Below are 23,252 nucleotides of genomic sequence, written 5' to 3' on the forward strand. Positions count from 1 at the left end.
CATCTGGTTTGTTTTCAAATCTCTCTGATCGCTGCGCGCGGCTCCATAATCTGACTTTGTAAGCAGTTAAAGATTCTCTCCAGTGTTTGTTTAAATTATTGTTTCTGTACATTTGTTGAAATAATCAAAGGCCCATCCTGTGTTAGTGCCCCTCCAAAATAAAGGCCCTTTTTAATGGATTTAAGTGAACAAAACCCGTTTTGTTTTTTTTAAAAGAAGTTTTTTGGTAATTACTTTTTATGTGTCAGTAAAAATGAGCTTCTGACTCGTGTGTGCAGAAATAAAGAGTCAAAGTTTAGAGATTATTTTCCTCCACAGACTCGGCGACCTTCATGAAACATCATTTATCATAAAAACCAGCAGCTTCAAACAAAACGACATCAAACCGCTTCACACGCCGTCTGCACTCCTGTTCTTCCAAAGCCAGCGAGGACAGTTGTCTTCTTCTCTGTTTGGACTCCTCCTCCTCCTCCTCCTCCTCCTCCCTGGTTTGCTGAGGCCTCTGCAGGTACAGATTCACGGTGGCGTCCGCTGCAGACCTTTCTCACCTGAAGGAGATCAGTCTTTGGTGGGGCGAGGAACAGACTGTCCTCCTGATGCTGACTGAAGTCCTCCCTCTCTCTCTCTCTCTCTCTCTCTCCCTCTCCCTCTCTCTGAGTCTCTCTCTCTCTCTCTCTCTGAGTCTCTCTCTCTCTCTCTCTGAGTCTCTCTCTCCCTCTCTGAGTCTCTCTCTGTCTCTCTGAGTCTCTCTCTCTCTCTCTCCCTCTCTCTCTCCGTCTCTCTCTCTCTCTCTCTCTCCCTCTCTCTCTCTCCCTCTCTCTCTCCCTCTCTCTCTCCGTCTCTCTCTCCGTCTCTCTCTCTCTCTCTCTCTCTCTCTCTTTCAGCATCTGGAGCAGCTGCCGGCAGAGAGGACTCGGCGGTGACCCCGTTGTCAAGGACGCAGATGGGAATTAAGAAAAGTGGACTTGTTTCAAACAATTATAGAAATTACTTTAATATCTTAAAACAAAAAGACGGAGAAATATATTTATTTGAGATGTTGACTGTCAGCTTGAATTTCCACTCTGGTGTGTGTGTGTGTGTGTGTGTGTGTGTGTGTGTGTGTGTGTGATACGTGCAGTCGAGGATGATGTGCAGTGTCGTCCAGGTGTGTTTGGTATTACTGACCTTAATCTTTGTGTTGGTAGTTTTCTTCAATCCACTCGAACACGAGCACCTGTCTGAGGACGGGGTCGTGACCTCGGGCCTCCGACCCTGAAATGGACGCCGGCTAATAGAGCGCCGTCTGTTAAATTGTAATTGAATGTTACATGGCACTCTGAACTCAGAGCGCTCTTTATTTTTCCCGTAAGCGTGCAGGATGGAAGCAGACGCTCCAATGACAACTTAATTTGGTCGGCGAGGAGCAGCGGGGGCCGAGTGTTTTCCTTCGAGGCTCTCGCTGAAAATTCGTCCCTTATTAATGATAATTGGTGAAAAGGTGACACATGTCTGACTCGTGTTTATCTTCCATTTTGGATAATTTGAGGCGCACGTTTTTCTCACAAGGACAAATTAAAACGGGAAAAGCTCCCCGAGCAGCGCCGAGAAGATGGACGTTTGAAGTTTGAGGGTTTTTGTTTTTTTTCTTCTCACACTGAAGGAAGATTTCAGATTTCATGCCCAAACGATCTTCATTGATTCCTTTAAGACAGGAAGTGAAGCGTGGACGTAAACCCGTCTATTCACAGCTCAGGCTTTTATTTACTCCACGCCATGAAACGCTCGTGTGTTCATTTCGGACAGGCGTGAAGACTCGTGCACGTCTCAGTTTGCACTCGGAGGAGGCCGGACGGCGAGGCGGTGTGTTTACAGACGAGCGGCAGCAGAGGGAGTACAGCACTGTCTGCAGGGAATAGAGAGAGGGCGAGAGAGAGGGGGGAGAGAGAGAGTGAAGGATTACTGTACAGGAGCTGTTAAAACATCTTTTTACCAAATTTACATTTTTAACTTGTATTTTAACGCAAACTGTTTTTATTTTTGCACTTTTAATATAAAACTTAAATCCTGCACAGATCTGACTTTAACTTTTAATTTCTGTTTTCCTTTTATTGAATTTCATTTTGTGGTTTATTTAGATTTTAGATTCAGGAAGGTAAACATACGCTACTCAAGCTAACAGAGAGAGAGAGTGTGTGTGTGTGAGAGTGTGTGTGTGTGAGAGTGTGTGTGTGTGTGTGTGTGTGTGGGGGGACATTGTGAGGACGGACCGTTCTTATGAGGACAGAAATCAAATCTCCAGATCGTAAGTTTAAAAAAAAAAAAAAGTGGTTTCATGTAAGAATGACTGTGTGTGTGTGTGTGTGTAACAAGGCAATAATTGTGAATAAAAGCTAAAATAAAAAGCAATAACTGGAAGTGTGTTCATACATAAAAATAAATAAAATTCAAACTTGTTCGTCTTTCACACAGAGAAACTGATGATTCACCTCGGACACGTCAGACTTTATATTTTTATTGAAGCAGGTGATGAACCAGCTGACCTGCAGCGTCGTCATTAAACTTGATTAATAAACAAAGAGCATATTAAATCTTTACCTGTGACAGTAAAGAGCAGAAGTGCAGACATGAGGAACTTTAATGAGCTCTCAGACTTTATTTCTCTGATTTAAACAAAAAGATATTTTATAAATAAAGGATATTTCTAAAGACGTTGTTTGAGAGCTGTGAACTGAACTGATTTATCTCTTTATTGTTTTACAGGTCTGAGATGAAGTTTAGAAAGTTTATAAAGAGTCGTTTAGTTTCAGCGAGCTCAAACTTTTCTAAAGAGACAGAAGTTGATTTAAAATTTTAAAAAAAGGCAAACGTGGGGTCGAGCTCGTCTAAATGTTTCCCAAACGGCGAGTAGTGAAAGGCCCCGTAATTGATGGTCGGGACGCCGGAGGGCACGACTCCTGTCAGATCAGCCAGAGCCGCACACGGCTAATTATCTCAGGTTAAACATTTCCTGGTTTGAAGAACTTAAAGAGCGGGGGGGGGGGGGGCAACAATCAAGCAAACAATGGATGCTCACTTTCAGACCCCCCCCTCACCCCCCCCCCGCGGGCAATAACATTTAGAGACACAAAACTGAAGCAGCTGAATCTGACCTGAGACACATCCAGAGAGGAGAGACGCGGAGACGGGCGGGTGACTCGGGTGCAAGTCCGGCCTGTGGTCCCTTTCCACTCTATCTGCATGTCCGATTCTATCCACTGCCCTTTCAAAATAAAGGCCAGAATTCACTTTATTATTATTATTATTATTATTCCGACCTGTAAATCGATTTCTTCGTCTTTTCTACTGATTTTTTTTTTTAACAAATAAAAGTTTTTTCTGAAGTTTATTCCTCAACTTTATTTTGAAGGATATTTTTCCATCAATTTGTTTATTAGATCATAAATAATTTCTTTCTTCATGACCTTGAATTTCCTGCAGTCCTTTTATGTGTTCAAACTTTTCTCAAATAATAAAAATACAAGAAAGTCGATTTCCTCCCCGAGTCTTCGATTTCAGGATTACAAAGTTCCGTTCCTTAGATAAATTTATAATCACTTATTAGTTTCTCTGACTTCCTGCTAAAATAAAAAATGTTTTTGTTAAACTGTTGACGGCGAGGCTCGTCTGGTGTCTCATCAACTGGACCTGAGCTAATTCCAGATTTGTTCCACCAACTCCATCCTGTTATCACAACCTCTGCTAACCCCCACCCACCCGGGTGACCTCTGACCTCTGACAGGCCGCGAGTATAACTCAAAGCTCCATGTAGCAAGTTCCCGCTCCTCCTGAAGGGAGAAAGTTAGAAACAGCTGACAGGAAGAAGCGAGGCGCGTTCAGAGAGCAGGAAATAATCTGAGCATGAAAACAGAATCTAACGCAGCTCGTCCCGAGACTTTTAATGACAAATGTTCATGAACGATCAGCAGCGTTTTACGTTACAGCTTTTAAAACGAGGACTCTGCAGACACAGTCGCCTAGAAAATTACAAATTTCAAAATAAAATGCAATTAAAATGAGTTGCAATTCAAAGGTTTTAACCGAAGAATCCCCATGACATGTTTTAGTTTTTATTAAAAGAGTATGAATGTTGGAGGACGCACACACGTGTTCACAAACACGCTTTTACAGACTCTTAAGTGCAGAAGAAGGAGGAGGCGGCGATGTGGCGCTGCGTTCCCACAGCTGAAGCTGAGCTAATGCGAAGTGACGGTGACGCGCCGGCGCTCAAAGACACAGAGGTGAAATATCGCGTATCAGGTGTCCCGCAGGTGTCTGTCTGTGGCTCAGTGGGATTTACTGCTGCACCTCTGGCAGCGTGCCTGAAAGAATCAACAGCTCCGACTTCTTTTTTCTTTTTTTTTCAGGACATCCGTGAAGGGATTTCTGGCAAGTTGGAAAGACGGAGTGAAACTGATCCTCCGTCTCCCCCCCCCCCCCCCCCCCGCTCAGCTCTTAAATCCATAAACCATCCGTGAACACCTGAGCGGGCTCCCTCTCCTCTCAACTCTCCGGACGAGCGGCGAACGCTCTCCTGAGCTTTTCTTTTCCACTCTGTGATTTCACTCTGCTTCTCTTTATTTAGACACATTTAAAAGTAACTCTTCCTCATTTCCTCGTCTCTGTTTTCACGCCATCTACACTCTGACGTTTTTCACCTTTACGACATTTGATAACTGAAAAACGTGTGCACGTCTTTGTCTCTCGGTCTACCTGATGTTTACTCAGGTAAGTTGAAGTAAATATTAAACACACCTGGCGGTCGTTCCAAACAGGAGTTACCTTTAGTTACCTAGCAACGATGAGCGCTCTGGCTCTGAGTAGGTCATTTAAAAAAAAAAAAAAAATCTTGAACTTCCTCCCAATTCAAAACTTTTAGCATCATCTGAAATAAGTTTTCAGAGATCGGGGGAGAAACCGGTTTAAATAAAGTTTTTGATTTGAACTAATCGTCTTTTTTATATAAATATCATCCTCATGTTCGTGTGAGGCGAGTCTTAGAACAGCTGCATGTCTGATAAACATCTGTATTACTGACATTTGATTTGTTTATTTACTCCGAACATGTAACGTAAAAAACCCCCCAAAAAAACAGAAAATAAAATAAATAATTAGAAACAGTGGAAAGTATAATTCAGGAAAACAAACGTGGATAATAAGCTACTATAAGTCACATGTTTGCGTCCCGCCCCCTCTCCATCCTCACAAAGCATCAACACAAACAGCGGCGGCCATATTGAGCCTGAGCTGCCGACACGTCTGCTCAGCAGCGTATTTATTTAAAGCCGCCGCTGCTCGCCGCCAGCGCTGCTCCGGTCTCGCCGGCTTGTTTGAGAATCCATTCACACCTGCGCATTAAATTACTGACACTAATGTTACACACACACACACACACACACACACTTTAACCCTTAAACGGGACCTTGGACGTGTGGGTGTAAAGGTGACGTGGTGCAGGAGGCGTCGCGTTCGTTACGCCGTCTCCAGGTTACCGATTGGCTGTTTGCGCCTCTTTGCTGTAATGAAACGATGACGTCATCCGAGCAGCTGACTTCACACGTTTGTTTTTAGGCTCTTTAAAGCGTCGCAGAAGAGCGGCGGCTGACATGTTGTTTGACGCTTACCTGGGGTTGCTGAGGCCTTTTGAACTTGAGAGATGTGGAGGCATGAACACCTGCACGCCCCCCCCCCCCCTTTTTTACCCCCCCGGATACCTTTCAGCTGGTCTCAGTGTGCGGCACTCAGCGAAGGGGCCGAAAAGAAAAGAGAAAGGAAAGTATCCAAAAGACGTCTCCCAGGGTTGTCAGTGGCGAGGGCAGGTCAAAGGTCAGCACTGAGGGGAGGGGGGGGGGGGGGCATGTCAGGTGTTAAGTGGAGCAGACAAGCTGGTGTAGGGCTTGTTAAATGCTTACCTGGCGACCTGCTCACCTGCAGCCAGGTGGCAACACAAAGCAGGAGGCTTTAGCAGGAGATTAGCCAAACAGGAAGCAGATCAGCGCGCACACACCTGATCTGCTGAAAGATATTATTCATCTCCAATATTGATCCGACACATTGATTATCAGAACAGATTCATGCCGCTCCAGTTTTTTTTATCGTTATGTAACCCTGGACGAGCGTTCGTGACATCATCCGTCTGGTTTAATGAAACCTGAGTGTTTGAACAAACGATGAGCAAACACTCATCTTCATAATAATGCAGATCTGAGACGGACGTCGCTGCTTTGTCTCAAACCGGCCGGTCCGGTACCTGAAGACCCGAAGAATCAACACGCAGCACGTTTGCTCTGATTATTATTAGCATCAAGTGGCGAGCGCCTGAGGCGACTCGTTCCCTGTTTCCACGCTGCGCCCACGGGACAAAGGACGCCACGGACAGACGTTAATAACCCACCGCTCCACGCTCCCTCTTCCTCGCCGCTCAGCCGCCCGTCACAGATCATCATTCACGTCGTCTCTCGGCTCAGACAGACACACGGCGCTTAAGCAAATACGCCTTTTCATCCATCAGCTGCAGCGTCTCCATGACGACTGAAACGCTGTTCGGTCACATTCACCGACGCTGCGTTTCACCTTTTCACAACTCGATTCCAACGCTTCAGTGACTTTTCTAAATACATTCATTTCATGGTTATTATTGACTGCTTATTATTATTGATTATTGATTGCACTGTAAATACGAGCGTCCTGATTCTGCATCACTGCGTTCAGACGAAGCTCCGCCGTCACGTGGCGGCGATTCTTTGATTTGATTTGATTTGATTTGATTTGATTTGACGTGCTTCACTCGTCACTCGGGGTCTCTCGTGTGGAAGTGGAGCAACGTCAGAGTGAGAGGTTCATGCCTTGCTCAAAGGAACCTCGGTTGTACTGTACCATATTAGGGTCTGCATTTGGACCTGAACCTGCCCAACTCCCTATACGGACTGAGCTACTGCTGCTCCCTGATTGGCCAACGAGGACTGAGACCAGCAGGACAGGTTGGTGCGTGAGGGACTTTTTGAGGACAGACGGTTTTGATCAGGACGTTTCCTTATGACGTTATTGATTTTTTTTTTTTTGTGGAGCCGCCTGACATTCATCCAGAGTTCAAGCATCGCGATGAGACGTCAACGTGTCATCTGCACACAAAAACAGCCAACGGGGACGCGGCCTTGGATTAATGCACGCTCAGGTGTGAAACATCTGCAGAGCCCGCTAAGCCGAGGCCTCGCCTCTGTTCCACCTGTCCGTCATCCTGCCACCTTTGTTATCCCGGCTTCATTGTGCTCCTCTGCTTGGTGAAACTCCCGGGCAGGGCGGGGCAGGGTGGGTGGTGGGGGAACAATAGGGGGGGCAGTTTGGGTGTTTCCTGTATCACACACTGTGAGAGGCCGGCCTTTGGTTCATCCCGAGTCTCCTCATCAAATATTAAAAAGCTGCTGTCAGGCGTCAGACGGCGTCGGTGACGCTTTTCACAGATGGCGAGCTGGCGCTGAACTCTGAACTATCCTGCATGTGCATGAAAAAAAAAAAAAAAACGTTGAGTAAATGTTGCAGCTCTGTCCCCTCACAGCGAGCGAGGTGGTTGCTGGTTTGAATCCCTCTCTCTCTGTGTTCTCCACGTGCAAGGCGTGGCTTCTCTCCGGCGCCCTCCCACAGTCCAAACACACGCTGGTCAGGTTTACTGGACGCCGCCCCCCCCCTGTCCCCCCGCTGTCTCCCTGTCTATCCGCTGACCTATCAGAACGATGCAAGACGATTAAAAAGTGGTGAGTGTGGCTGGTTGTCTGTCTCTACATCCCAGCCCTGTGATTGGCTGGTGACTAGTCCAGGGTGTAACCCCGCCCCCTTGTTGGCTCCCGCGAATAGAAAAAGGCGTGGCAGATATTGGACGGATGAATGTCGCAGGGTAAACTGGTTCGACTGGTTCGACTGGATTTCGCTCACATTCCTCCCGCTGAAGATGGATTTCTCCCCGACGTCTCTCGCTGGTGACGGACGCCAGATGATGACATGGATACAGAAAACAACCTCCTCGCCACCCGGCCGTTTTGTGCCAGTTTTGGGATTAGTCACAGGACACCGCAGATATTAATGACTCGCTGTCAAAACGAAAATAACGTGTCATCAAATCCCCCGTCGCATGATTTAATTTCCACACCCCTCAAACGTAACGGTGGAAAAATAAAACTGGCGGCGCCGTCAGAGCGCCTGTAAGTGGCGTTAAGTCCTGTCAAGGGGACAAAAAGGAGGAACATATTTTTTCACGGGGTCGATAATGTTTCAGCTGACATTCACCTGAGACAGGTGACTTTTACAGCGGGGGAGGATTATCCCTCGTGGAGTCTGAAGAGCTTCCTATTGTCCGAGGCCAGGATTATGAATAACCAAAGAGCTGGCGCCGCCAGAGGGCGAAAACCGTCGTCAGTCAGCTGACACGAAGACAACCAAGCTCGTCAACGTGTATGAATAAGTAACACGAAGGCGAAGACGTCTTTGGGTGGTCTTCATCACGGCCGCCTTTTCACGCTGAAACGCAGCTATTGGTGCGTTTATGAAGACGCGATTGGGTTTCTAAATTTGACTCAATAATTCAGAGGATAATTGGCCCGGCTTAATTGGCGGTGGAGCATAAAAGATTCAGGACGCCTCTTAAGTGCAACGCATCGGGCGCCACTTATGAAGATGACAGATGGTTGTTTGTTGGCTCTTGGGTGTCAGATGGGACGTCTTTGTCATATTCACACTCCCCCCCCCTCCTCCCCCGTTCGGAGACGGATCGGGTTTTTCCTCCCAGAAGCGCTACATCTTTTCTCTTTTTCAAACGCCAACCGTGACTGCGGTGAATTATTGAGACACGGCGAGCTGACGTCGTGCCAGCCGCCGCGTCACACTTCAGTCTGTGACGAACTGAATCGGCTTCACGGAGGATCCTGACCCGGACTCTTTGGGAAGCGCTGACCCCGAGCACACAGCAGAACCTTTGACTCACGACCTCTACGTTGATTAAGACGCCGTCACATCGTTCATACGCCTCGTGATGGAAACACGCGAGCGAGCCCAACACGCACGCGCAGCTAATGTTTTCCTGCGTTCGGCCTCTTTCCTACATTTCCCGTCCCTAATTGCCTAATAATTTAAACGCACTTAAGTCGGCTCATTAGTGGTGGAGCGGAGACTTGAGGGGGGGGAAACACCTGCTCATTTACTTAATGAAGTCCTTAAAAACACGGCGCTGCGTTCAGGGGGAAAGAAAACAAACGGAGACGGAGCGTCGTGGTCTCTGGACACACACACACCTCTAATGGATGTCTTAATAGTCAAACGTAAATATCAGCATTTATACTTTTGTTAATCTACCTGCAGAGACGGACGAGCTGCTTTCAGAGACTGTAAATCAAGTGTTTCCTCCCCTCGGCCCTCCGCAGCCTCACTAATGAAGGGCTTCATGAGGCCTGGGGGGCAGAAACACACGGATTAAAGTAAACACCCGAAAGAAGCCATTTGGATTGTATTAATGATATTTCCATGTGTGTGTGTGTGTGTGTGTGTGTGTGTGTGTGTGTGCGAGCGAGTGAGTCACTGAGCACGAGTGAGGAAAATGACAATTTGTCCAAGTGGAGCAAAAGCTGAAAAAGAAGCGGGAAGGGGAGGGGGGGGGGGGGGTCACAAGAAGCAGAGCTGTGATTGGTGGGCTGCGATTCAGGGGTGAAACTGCAACATCGGCGCATTTTCTCCATTTGTGTCTTTGAAGAATCAACCGTCAAGTTTCCAAGTCGGAAAATGCACAAACACGTCGTCTGCTCGAGTCGGAAAACTCGCCGACATATTCGTCATCATCTGTGTTTTTGTTCATGTTCAGACACTTTTAAAAAAGGATGATTAAGATAAATAAGAATTTATTATTCAAATTATTTATTATTATAAGAATTTAAAATCAACGTTTCGCTCAAATATGACTCCAATAAGAATCCACGTTGTTTGTTGTCGATGTTACAACATTCAGACTTTTGTAGCTGATTAACATTATTATATAATTACATTTTACATTAGGTTATATTCTGTCATCTGCCTGTTTGGTAAAACGCCTCGTGTTATGAATTGGCGCTGTACAAATAAAGACGATTTGATTGAAAGACATTTTTAAAATCAGAAATCTCGTGTTGGAGCTTCGTGTTAGAGCGCCACCTGTGACCATCGAAGTTGGACACCAGTCGGTCTGATCAGGACGCAGATTGAGTCCAGGTTGGAGGGGTTATATTTTTTACCTTTACTTTTAACGTGAGCTGGATGTTTTTAACGGTCATCTCTTAATTGATCGTTAACGAGGTCGGTTTGGTGAATTCTCGCAGCGTGCAAAACCAGACACCCTTCAAACCGTCTTATTCGGAGCATTCGTGTTTTCGCACGCCGCTCGCTCTGCAACAGAAATGTGAGTCAGGGAGTTTTTCACACGGGACTCGCAGCTCCTGTCACGAATGATGGATGGGATAACTTTAGGGAAGACTTGGCCCGTGCAGCTTCGCCCTCTGCCATCTTCACCAGCACCCTTTTCTCAAACCTCTCCGTGCTGGAAATCCAAGACCGCAGGCCACAAAGGGCTCTGTAAAGCACCTCACCCTTCCCTCTCAGCTTAGTAATTAACCTGCCTCTCACCTCCCTGTCCGGCAGCGTCCTCAGAACAGCCTGGCAATCACCAGACACTTCACACGACAGCCTGCACGCGGGAACTCGACCCTCGCGGCTCCCTCTCTTTCCTTTGTGACACTTTTCTATGCGCCACTTCTCTTTCCAAATTATGGCGCACGGCCAAACCTCGCACACACACGCAATGTCATCGCGCCGTGTAATGAGTCCATTCTGGATTAAAAGGCTTTGACAGAGCGCCGTGAATTAGGAGCTACTTGTAAGTGATTTCATATGTTGTAATACGGGGGCAGAAGAAACGCTCTTGATGTGCAGCTCAAGCGGTTGAAGTTAGTAAATCACAGGCTCCACTCTGTCCATAAGCAATTTCCAAAAGTAAGAAAACATTAGAGACTTATTAACTTTTAGTGGACCTTCAATGCAGGTCAAGAAATGGAAACAGCCTAAACAGCCAATGAAAGCATGAGCCCATCTTTGGCGTCCGTCTTGACAAAAGCAGCCCTTAAATCAGACGGCCTCGCTCATAGCGCCCGCTTGTCCAGAACCTTTTGGGGGCAGCGCAGCACCTTTATTCCCATCAATAATTTCCGCTCTCTTGGCTGATGACCTCCGAGCCCTCAGAGCGAGCTGCTTTTGATTAACGGAGCGGCGCACAAAGTGAGAGCTGCAGGGGTTTTTTGGTTGTTTTTTTTAAAGACGCCGTGATGGATACTCTGAAGAAAGTCACACCATCCAGTTTTTCCACACTGCCCACATTGTGCTGGACAGAGGGAGGAATTCTCACGTCACCTCGCATTATATCGATGCTTTCGTGCTTCTCGATATATACACGAGGCCGCTTTGTTTTCCAGAAGACAATTTTTTTATTGCTGGCAATCCGGAGAAAGAACATTGTCCGTGACCACCGAGGAATGACCCGAGCACTGTCCGAGCACATTTCTCTCAAACATCTCACCAACAAATCCCTCGATTTAAACACTCGGGTGCTGCTCTGTGTCGTGCTAGTCGCTCGTTTGACGTTATATTGTTGTTGGCTGCACCAGCTGGGTGGTGTTGTGTTCGGTGTCACAGACCTTCAGACGCAGAGCCTGGGCTCAATTCTGTCTGACAGCACAAAAAAACACCCTGCTGAGGAGCGCTGCAGCCAGACGAGGAACTCCTACAACCGGAGGGGAAAAAAAGCAGCCTCCTGATTCGTTGAAAAGTGGCCGATCTGTTGAGATCGTCCGTGGGCTGATGTGCTTGAACGACCGCGTCATGCACCAACCAGTAACTGTCATTGTTAAAGCCGAGACAGGAAGTCAGACAAACGTCTGGTCTCTTTCAGAATAAAACACAATATACAGACTCTTCAATCTGACATCAAAACAGGCACCAAATGTCGTGCACATTTTAGTCTTGATTCTCTCGTGATCTCGGCGTTCTCATGTGATCTCGTAGTTCTCATGTCATCTCGTAGTTCTCACGTGATCTCGTAGTTCTCATGTGATCTCGTAGTTCTCATGTGATCTCGTAGTTCTCATGTGATCTCGGAGTTCTCATGTGATCTCGTAGTTCTCATGTGATCTTGGAGTTCTCGCAACAGATCCAGAAGGGCTAACGGAGCAAACGTTGGAAATTGTCTCTTAATCTGAGCCAGAAATAATTGTCTTTGTTCATAAAAAAAAAAAAATCTGCGTCATCCATCAAACACTGAGCGAAAACTTATCACCTTCCACTTCTGGAGCTTGTTCTGTTTTTTAGCGGCTCAATGTTGCGTCTCATTCCTGGTTCTTCCCTGAGGCTGGATGTGTGGTCGAACACTGAGAGATGTGTTTCTCTCCGGCTGGAAGTAAAAGTGGTCTTTCTGGATTCCTGAGGAGTTGACACGGTGGAGGTTCACTGGTGATCGGGAGCCTCTGAACACATCATGAAGACATTTTTCTAAAGACACCTGGAGGAACAATCCGGTGCGCCGGGAGCCTTTTGTTCTACGCTGGATAGAGAGACCACACACTTTCAACACTTCAGATTTTTTTCTCCTCTGGAGAGAAATGAACACCTGACGCCGTCACTCATGGGTGTCAATAAACATGCGCCGCGTCTCGCCGTCCTCTAACAGTATTATTTCTGCACAGAGGTCACTGAGGCCTGACTCATTTTTTGAGGCTGCACGCTGAAGGAATTTTCCAGCGACGGTTCCCCTCTGTCGCACGTTAAATGGGACATCATCTGAGGCAACACATCAACCTGGAATTAGCATACTTCCACAAATCCCGAAGGGGGAATAAGCTCTCTGTAATTAGTAATAGAGCTTCAGTTCATTTTGGCGACCCCCGACCTAATCCCAGAGCCGCTCTTTCCCTCCTGGAGACGCGCCGCAGTGGAACATCTGCATCCATCTTCACACTCAGCGGCGTTCTCCTAAGTAGCCGTCTGAAAAGCCTCAAAGTGTCATCTTTAGATAAATGCTCTTTTTTTTCACGCCGCTGTAATGAATAGCACTTAAAACGCTGAATGGCTCTCGTATCAGGTTTGTGTTTTCAGAGTATTTTGGGGGAACAAAGACGAAGAGACACACGGGAGCAGAGTTGAGTAATTGACTTGTAATCTGCCCTCCGCCTGCTTTTATTTTCTCTGCGCTTATGAACGTCTTTATCTTCCAGCACATGTGACACCCAGCCGCCGCTCCCACCCAGGACGGGACGTCTTTGTTGGGAGTTGGCACAAGCTTGAGGACAGGTGCTGAGAGAGGAGGACGGGGGGGGGGGGCTGGATCAGTAAAGACATCCTGACGTGATGATGTCACCTCTTCGGATTCTCGATCAAACGTGAAGCCAGCCGACCTATCAGAAGAGATATGACTCATGCCGAGGTCACTGTGTCAGATTAGTGACTCAACAGACGGTCACAGTGGTGCCCGACCAATCAAAGCAACCGACTTGACGTTTGACAGAAGAGGGGCGGGGCTCAACGACACTGACGTGTGAGAGCTCGACAAACATTTCCTCTCTGTGCTTCTCGCGTCGCCATTTCGTTTGTTTGTGCCGTGCCGGTTGTTCTCTCATTGGTCAACGAGTGTGTCGTGATGGAAGACGTAGTCGGAGGCGGGGGGAGAAAAAAAAAGACAACAACATGCTCGACTTTAACGGTCTGATTTATGGCCGTGACGAAAAAAAAAATCAGGAGGGCTGAACGTAGTTAACCTTCTATAACGTGGCTCCCGTCCCTCTGCTGTTCACATCACATCACACTCCTCAGCCCACTGAAATAGCCTCCGACCTCGGCCTCTGAAGAGAGAGAGAGAGGGAGACTTTGCGTCCCCATGCCTCTTTCTCAGAATATCTGCTTTTACTGGCAGGTCCTCTCACCAGACCAGCAGACTATAAATATGACCCCTCTGAATGCCCACATCCTTTGCCCCGAAAATAAATCATGTGCTCTTTCAGCTGCAGCAGACTCATGGCACCTAGCAGGTCTGTCTACACAATCCATACCAGCACACACACGCACACACACACTCGGGGACACCCACACACGATCCTCTGAAGCACCCTGGGAACTTTCTCCTCTGTGCTCTGAATGTGTGGATGCTCGCTCGTAACACAGAGAAGGAGCCAGTGTGGGGACCGGTGGGTGGGGGGGACTGGAGCTCATCAGAGGACTTGACTCAGTCCACACTGTGGGTCTGGCACTCGGTGCAGGTGGAAAACGGAAGAGGGTGAGTGGGTAATCATGAGGGTGTTGGCCCCGTTCTGCCCACACAAAATGAAAAAAAAAAAAAAAAAAAAGTAAAATCCACAACTATGGCCCTCTTACCAGCTTGTCGTGTGCGGTTTCTTGAGACTGTCATCGCACAGTTTCAGCAATGAGAAACACAGAAGAAGAAGAGTGAGAGAAAAGCCAGACTTGTCCCCGAGCGGAGGGGGAGAAGAGACGACGAGCGTTTTGGGTTTTCGTATTTCGAGACTACAAAGTAGTGAGCAAACGTAATGTGAACACTGCGGTTAACTAAATGTGAGCACATCCATCTCACGGTGTGTGTGTTTACTTCCTTTCGCAGGTTTGTGTACCCAAACAGAAAGTGAGCAAACACACGGCGGAGCGTCGCGAGGAAACGGGCAGACAAATTCATTTGAGCGCTAATCACCCTTGACTTCTGCAAATCTGTCAAACGCCTCACCCTTCCCCGCCATTATCCGCCGTGATGGTCTTTCCTTCCGTCTTCAGAGGGACGTCAGTGCGGTGAGCGTCGGGAGAGGAGGGGGGGGCGGTTGTTTTCTTTGCTGAAACACCTGTCTAAACAGCAGCAAAGCCAAGGGCAAGTCTCGCCTGTCAGCGCTGGTGACAGCTCCTGACAAAAATTCAGCACAGACAATCCCTAAGACGTGCACTCGAGCGAGACGATGCACGTGTGCTGGAATGACCCCAGCTGGACGCCCCCCCCCCCCTTCACCCTCCCCGCTTTAAGACGCGCTGGCGTTGTTTGACACACAGCAACTTTTTAACAACACCGAGCAGATGATAAAATAGCAGATAGTCCTGCTCTTTGTTGTGCTGCTCTCTGTGGTTTCAAATTCACTTAATCCTCCTGAATACGCTGCCGGTTTCAGTGACATCCGGAAAAAAAACCAACAACAAAGAGGCTAAACCCAAAACCAGGACCCTCTTACAGCGTGTGACTCCTCCAGTGATTCATTAATACAGCTTACAAGCGTTCATAAAGCCGTTTGTATCATCTGTCCAGAGTGGATTTACGGCCTGTTTCAGGGAAGATTTAGCAAACAAAGACCAGCAGGCTCATTAGCTACCAGAGACTTAGGACTGTATGGTATGGGGGGGCGGGGCAAGGGGGGGGGGGGGGGGGGGACTCTGGGGTGTTCAAGTTTCAGTCCTTATGCTTAAATTTCAACACATAGATCCTTAATCTGTAAGTCCCTCATCAGCTACGGTCATGTGGCGATCCCGTCAGCGAGGAACAAAAGGCGGATAATGGAGAGGTCGGCGCACGGTGATGGATCATCTCAGAGGGTTGAACACGTAAACTCACCAACCAATAGAAATGCAGCATGATGAAATGACGCAGATAGCGTGCTCTAACAGTGACGTGACTTTGCTCCAGCTGTGAGTGAGCCGGTACGCTCCAGAACCAGGACCACTTCTTCCTCCCCCTTTTCATGTTCCAGCTCGTCTTCCTCATGAGCACTGAGTCAAAACGCTCTCGTGGTCACTTCCTGGAGAAATGAAGGTTAAATTAAAAAAAAAACGGTGTACACGTTGTTTCTTGTTTCCATTATTGTCTTTTATTTTGTCATTAACATCAAACTAAACATGAAACTTCAAACTTTACATTCAGTTTGTTGACGTGACGAGAACGGACACGATGCCGACGTCCTTTCTTATCCTACACATATTTGACACAGACGGCGGATCCTTTGCTGGGTGGGCGCCACGTTAAAAAAAAAAAAAAACAATCATGCCAACATGTACAAACTACACGAAAGGCGAGCGGCGTCCGACCACACCACGTGGTCATGAAGCAGTTCACGCCTGGCGGCTCGTCTTCAAACTTCTGTTCTAGAACGGACAGTCGAGTAAAGGCTACAGGAAGGATCTCACGCTCACGTTCATCAACACTTCATCGACGCGGCGTCTTCGTTTCCTCTAACACGAGTCACAGACGCCGACCTGGGAACGCATCATGAACCGTTTTCACACCCGCACGCTTCAGGAGTGCAGATGTGCAAACAGCTGTCGTGTGAAAATGTAAAATAGAAACTACAAAAAAAAAACAAAAACACACATCTGACTTCAAAAGGATGCTCATGATTTGGTTTTAATCATAAAAATAAAGACAATCAAATGTTGAATCTTTCTACAGTTCACGTCACAGTCTCTAGTGCGAGCCGCTAATTGGCAATTTTGAAAGTAGAGATTCGTCTCCGCTCACTAGAAGCACCACAGACGTCCAATCACAGAAGAGCTCTCTAAGGGGGAAGTTTTCTTTTTTTTTTTGTTTACGTCCCAGATCGTCCACCAGACGCGCGTCAGCTCCGTCCTCCGTCTACGGGACAGCTGGAGTCACGAGACAAAAGTTATAATTACAGAATAATCCGACGCGTGTGGTGCTCTCACACACACACACACACACACACACACACACACACACACACACACACACACACACACACACACACACACACACACACACACACACACACACACACACACACACACACACACACACACACACACACACACACACACACACACACACGAGGTCATCGTTTCCAACGGACCGACTTTAAGACGTTTGTTTATGTCGTGTTTTATTCTGAAAATAAGCCGGACGTCTCAGTGCGGTGTCTGACTTCCTGTCGGGCTGGACGCTCATCTGGTGGATGTTGGCGGTAACTCTCACTCTAAAGGTTTTAAAGATCTCGGTTTGACTTTCAGCGTGTGATCATTAAAGACAGCTGAACAGAGAAGATCATGATCATTAAACGATTTACGGAGCGAGCGACTCTTCGTCCTCTAAACTAAAGACAGATAGCTGCGTGTAAACTTGGAGTAAACTTTGATTTGGTGAACGACCCGAGAAATCAATCGCGCTTAATGTTCAAAGTACACGCCGAGGCCTCGAGACGCCAACGCAGTCTGCTCGCCATCGACCTCAAACAGCTGACACACACACACACACACACAGGAATACAAAGTGAGCGGCGTTCATCCAGGCGGCCTGAAAGAGCAGGAATACTGACGGAGGACAATTTGACATTGTAAAGGGTGTGTGTGTGTGTGTGTGTGTGTGTGTGTGTGTGTGCTGGCGATGATCACTGCACTACACACATGGAGCTGCGAGGGGGGTTGACTGTCCTGGCCACGGTGTCTTGACTGTAGTTCACGATGTCGGCTTTCACCACACGCTGAAAACAGAAACACGTGAAGAGAGTGAGTCCACAGCGAGCAGCAGGAAGTCTGATTAAAAAAAATAAAAAATAAAAAAGAGCTGCTTCAAGAAGTTTCTCAGATGGAAAAAAAACTCACATTTGCATTGAGAATTTATCGACCATGATAAATGTGAAGATTGCTGACAGCCCATTTTCAAACGCTACTCAAATGTTCTTGGTTTTGTTTGTTTATACAAAAAAATAAAAAATAAAAAGTAATGAGAGAAAGAGAAGGGAATTGTTCATGGAGAAGAAAACTAGTTAAAAAAGAAAGCTGAGAAATTCAGTTAAACTGTATATGTATATATCATGTGTTAAGTATGTGATTGTGCGATGTGGATCTCCATTGCGAAACCCAAAAAAAAAAAATTTGAGTGAGTCCGGTCCAGCTTCATGAAGCTTGTTCCCCGAGTCAGTGATTGATATCAGACTGCAGTGACAGTACGTGATCATTAGGATCTTCTCTAGCACGGACGCCATGACAGTGAGATCTACCATCTATGACTACTCTACTGAAACACATCCGTGTTACTCTGACATACTTCCGTTTATTGCACAGAACAGATTTTGCTTTGCTGGTTGTTCTCTTGTCTAATCGGGCCTTCGTCCTGCGGGTAGTCCACCAGCTCGGCCTTCACGATCCTCTGAGCCGGCGTGACGCGTCAGAGCGGCGAGGAGGACAAAGTCGTGACAGAGCGAAGCGTCAGAGCGAAGCGTCAGAGCGAAGCAATGAGGAGACAGGGACGAGAAACGGTGAGAAATAAGGAGCAACACAGAAAGTGAAACAGAGAGCAGGAAGAGAAACAGAAACAAGTCAAACAAAGTTAAAAAGAGGTTTCTGCAGGTGTGAAGGCGGCTCCAGAGGTTTTTTTTCCCCACTATGAAAAAAGTCAATTACTAAAAACTCTAAATTGTGGAAACATTTCTATGCTTTGTAAGTTTTGACTTCATGCTAACAACCCCTCGAAATCCGACCGCACGGCTGAATCGCAGGCTCTGGTTGGCTGGCTGATTAACGAGCTGCCGAAGCTCGGTGTCTGCATGAACGGAGGGGGAGGCCGCGCTATCTGATCCAGCAGACGGAGGAGCATGACGGAGAGGCCTGCCAGGCAGACAGAATACCGTCAGGGGTTAGTGACCCTCGTGTTCTGCTCTCTAAAGCTGACAGCTGATAAAGAGGCTGCAGCCAGCGCCATGACCTGCTCCAACGTCTGCATCGTCATGAAACAATATGATGGCACCTAATCGTTGTTTAGAAATGCTCATCATGTTGCTTTCACACCTGAACCAAACCTCCTGACGTGTGAGTCCTGTGTGAACACGAGCAGCTGAGTCTCCCGCTGTGAGCTGAACGTGTGAACGTCCACATCAGGAGAACATCCGGAGCAGTCCTCCTCCATTTTTAGGAGTGCATGTGTGAAAACTGCTTTAACAGGGTTTGTTTTGTTTGTTTTTTTCATGACACATTCCTGCTGCTCATCCTGCCATGAACTGAACCCTGATAATGAGTCCATAACTGTTTATTATCCTGAAGCTGCATCGGTATCAGATTCGATTGAGAGACACTTTACCGTGTGCGTCGGGTCGACACACAGCTCTGTGTAACTGATAACATGTATGACACCAGACGGGACAGAACACGTGTCAGACGATGCATAAAACATAATAAATAAAAATAACAAAGAAGTGACAGACTGAGCATGGACTGGATGAAGAGGCGGAGTTACAGTGAACTGTTCGCTCGCTGCTGATCTTCTGATTTAAACTTTTCCCCTTACAACAGTTTTTGTGTTTTTTTTCCTGATGCGGGGTAAATTGTTCGGAGCGTGGATTCCTGGACTCGTGCACTCTGCTATGAAAGTGGGGAAGAAGAGGAAAGTAGAAGATCCATTAGTCAGCGTCGGTGTCGGTGTCGGTGATGGGAGACGGTCTTGAGAATTTGGCGAGCCCCTTCCTTTACACGCTCTCTCTCCCCTCCTCGGAGGTTTCCTGACCTCTCTGTAGCACCCAGGCTCATCAACCATTACCCAGCCAGAGCGGCTCCAAGCGATCATATCACACCCAGGATTAATGCATCTGGGGGAGGTGACCTTGTAAATCCTCGCCCTCCTGATCGCCTTCCTTTAACCTCTGACTTCACGCGCTGATGTGGTCAGACGTGGCTCCGCTCCCAGACGGCCAGCGTCAGGTAGGCAGACGTAACAAACTCCTGTTTACACAACAAAAGCTCTTTTACAGTGTGTGGCGACCTTCGCCGACCTCACGCACTCGCCGTGACCTCCCGAAAGCTGAGGCGTAACGTGGCATGTTATTCCAGGAGGGCGGGACTCGAGACTTTCACTCCGTCACTGAGAAGTTTCACTCACATCTTTCTCCCCTGCTGTCGTGTTAAATAAGTTATGCTGCGTTTAAGCTCGAGAGGCAGACGCAGAACTTTTGTTGGAAACTGAAGAGGAAGACCCGGTTGCCGTTGCTGCTCACCTGGGACTGCTCGATTTCAGCTTTGTTCAGCTTCACGCCCAGAATTTCAGCCGCCACTCTCTGGAAACAAAGGTAGACCTGGAGGAAGGAGACGAGGTTAGAGAAATCAAACGCACACAGCACTCATGTGTGTGTGTGTGTGTGTGTGTGTGATACGAACGAGCAGGTACTGACCGAGTCCCCCGACTTGGCCGATACAAACTGACTGATGAGGCCGTTCTCTTGGCAGAAACGTTGGTGTTTGTCGTTCTTCACCGTCCTCATGTGCTCCAGGTCGACTGCGAGAGAAAAAGAAAGCACGGCGTGATGTGAAATCAATAAAATAATTTAAAAAAAAACGACCTCACAAAAGGAGGGATAAACACATTTGAACGTGCGCAGCTTTAATGGTCACACATCTGGGACGAGACAGAAAAGATAAATATTTACATCTCAGTTCAGGTGGGAACGGTTCGACCTCGTGCAGGAGGTTCTGGCCTGGTGGGTCGGGACCCAAAAGTGGGACCAAGAGCTGTTTCAGTGGGTTGAGTGTGTGCGTGACTGTTCTGATGTGATTATGCATCTGTCTGACTTTAAAGGAGTCATTTCTCGGGGGGGGGGGGGGGGGGGGGGGGGGGGGGGGGGGGGGGGGGGGGGGTCGTGATCCGTGCGCTCCTGTTCCCAGCTGGTATAAAAGCTCGATGCGACACATTCCTCCGTGTAAACCTAGTCCAGGTGAAGCCTGAAGCCACGCACCTCTATTTGACCCGGGACAGACAAAGCGGACCAGCTGTGCAGAGAAGTCTTCAGGCGACACTCACAGGCAGAACGCAGCTTGACTTATGAGCGTGCCGGCCTCTAAGGTGGGCACCCGGGTCCCAAGAACTGGGACTGTCACCTGCACGCTGATTTACTGAGCGCTCACAATGACGGGGCCTTCCTTTCTACCTATTGTGATGTGCATTCGACTCCTGTGCAGTGATACCGGGCGCTTTGCTTCTCGCCTTCCTCACTATGGGGTCGTGCAGAGGTCGGTGGAGGAGGTCACCCGAGGGTCTCGCTGCTGAAAGCAATAGCTGCGCTCTTTATTTTCTGGCTTTGTGCGGAGAGGCGGCCACGCCCGGTATCTGGTGCATACGTGTCTGTGTTAGCTGGAGGAGGTCAGGCTACTGTACGGTGTTGCGTTTCTCTCGTCCCCCCGAGTTTTACTCTTTGTGTAAGATTTCATTGAAGCTGTCAAGGATTTTCCCCCGTTCTCATGCCCCTTAGTGTGTGTGTGTGTGTGTGTGTGTGTGTGTGTGTGTGTGTGTGTCTCCAGAAGCTGAGAAAGAGCGAGGGAGAAACGTTTTATTAATATCTCTGTTAGTCACATAACTCAGCGATGATGTTAAAGGCCAAACCCACAGAAACTAAATGAATTAGTGGAGGATCATTTTAAAGTCGAACATGAAGACTCCCATCATCCTCTGTGACATATAAACACAAACCTTTCCGTGCGAGGGCAGACACTTTTACAACGGGCGGTCGTGTCTCTGCCCGAGTGTAAACAACGCCGTCTCATAGGCGTCAGCAGGTTATTAATTTCAGTCATTAACCGCGGCGGTACCCAGCATGCTACTAGATGTAAACACCGCTAATCCTTTGGATCCTGCACACTTGGGGAAAGGTGCTCAATCAAGTGTCACGGTAAGATTAACCAGCGTTAACACTCAGGAGCCGAGGACGTCACGTTACAGAGTCGAGTTGCTGAATCTGAAGTATTCAGGCAGAGAGCAAAGTCTCCCCCCGATCCTGAGGACGTGTCCCGATATCAAATGGAACGTACCATCAAATAACAACCGCGTGAGGAAAGCCTTTTGTGGACCCAGCCGCTCTCCCCCCTCGCTCCTCGCCCGTCTACGAGAGCGACAGAGAGGAAAACAGAACCAGAGCTTCAGAGTACAAAAAAAAAAGAAGAAGAAGAAGAAGAAGAAGAGCGCAGGGTGTCATGCTGTTTCTCGCTGACATCTCTCTGTTGGGACGCTCAAATACGACACAGGTAAAGTAAGCTGATGCTGAACGCCGAGGCCGGCTCGATAACATCAGGAAGGACACAGATTATATCTACTCTAAAAGGACGTGAATTAAAAGTCAGGAATCAAGAGGAGGACAACATGCACAAAAAAACTTAAATTCTATCAAATGTTCTGCAGAAAGTCAAAGACCACAAACTGAGTCTCATTCGTCGGGCCCACACAGTCTCACCCTGTGTGTGTAATCTGTCTGTGTGAACACGACACTAATCCCACAGTTTTACTGTCTGACTCCATTTCTCCTCCTAATGTACCTTTTTCTACTTATCAGGTCACAACCATCTCTCTCTGTTGATCTGGCTTCCCTCCGTTTCTGTCAACTGTACATCAGCCTAACAGCCCCGAGGAAGTGACTGCACACATGGCGTAAACTGTTTAGGCCCCCCCCCCCCCGAGCACCTCGAGATAGTGAAGGAGGGGGGGGGGGGGGGGGGGGGGGGGGGGGTCATCACTCGTGGAGAGCGATGGCCCCGCCGCGTTCTGGTCACCATCATGTTTACTTTAAAGGTCTGCCTGTCATTGTGGTGAATTACAAGATAACAGTACGAGATGAATATCTGCTGCTTCGATGAGGCTGTGACCATCTGTAACCGCTTCGTTATCGCAGTGACTCATCGCCTATTTATTTATTTATTTATTAACTATTTATTTTAAAGCAACACGTCGATCTCATGTCACGTTTGGCTATTTTTTCCCCAAAATGATCACAAGTCTTCGTGTCGTGAAGATTCGGAAAAAACAGGAAACAGAATCATGAACCTGAACTAAAACGTGCCTTGTTCTTATTGTTCCCCCTCGTTGTCACGGTAACGGGCCTAAATGAGGACGTGAGCGTTCAAAGACGGAGTCTCCTGTAAGAGTTCACCGTCACACGGGGGGTGAAACAGGAAGCTCACACGGCTCGACACGGGCTCGCCGACCTGAAACCTTAGACCGCACGGCGTGATCCTCAGTGGAGCTGTAAAAAGCGTGCTGTGATAACAGAGACACCTACTTACCGCTCTGCTGAGCCGGCTGCCAGCGACCAATCAGAACACCCGGCGAGCAACAGCCAGAGAATAACTTGACATAACACAGTTAATTGCCGGCAGCCTGGTTTTAAACTAAACAGCAGTTTGGTGCAGAGGGGAGAGTGTGTGTGTGT

General features: G+C 47.8%; 1 protein-coding gene across 5 annotated transcripts in view; it reads right to left on the reverse strand.

Annotated features, from left to right (window-relative positions):
- Nucleotides 1-505: 505 nt before the first annotated feature.
- Nucleotides 506-23,252, reverse strand: part of rab28 (RAB28, member RAS oncogene family) — a 36,885-nt gene continuing 14,138 nt past the window's right edge. The window contains exons 5-10 of one of the 5 annotated variants that reach the window (XR_013779791.1): nt 20,232-20,335; nt 20,058-20,135; nt 17,476-17,552; nt 3,132-3,241; nt 1,168-1,885; nt 506-548 (exon numbers count right to left, since the gene is read on the reverse strand). Coding sequence is in view for 2 of the 5 variants with exons in the window: in XM_079351531.1 (XP_079207657.1) it covers nt 1,773-1,885; nt 3,132-3,241; nt 17,476-17,552; nt 20,058-20,135; nt 20,232-20,335 (482 nt within the window). In the remaining 3 variants the exon portion in view is untranslated. Of the gene's footprint in view, nt 549-798; nt 1,886-3,131; nt 3,242-15,676; nt 15,861-17,475; nt 17,553-17,956; nt 18,221-20,057; nt 20,136-20,231; nt 20,336-23,252 lie in introns of those variants that run through there. The other 4 variants (XM_079351531.1, XR_013779792.1, XR_013779793.1 and 1 more) reach the window with 4 other exon arrangements.

The sequence above is a fragment of the Symphodus melops genome (genome assembly GCF_947650265.1).
Source record: "Symphodus melops genome assembly, chromosome: 9".
Classification (NCBI taxonomy): Eukaryota; Metazoa; Chordata; class Actinopteri; order Labriformes; family Labridae; genus Symphodus; species Symphodus melops.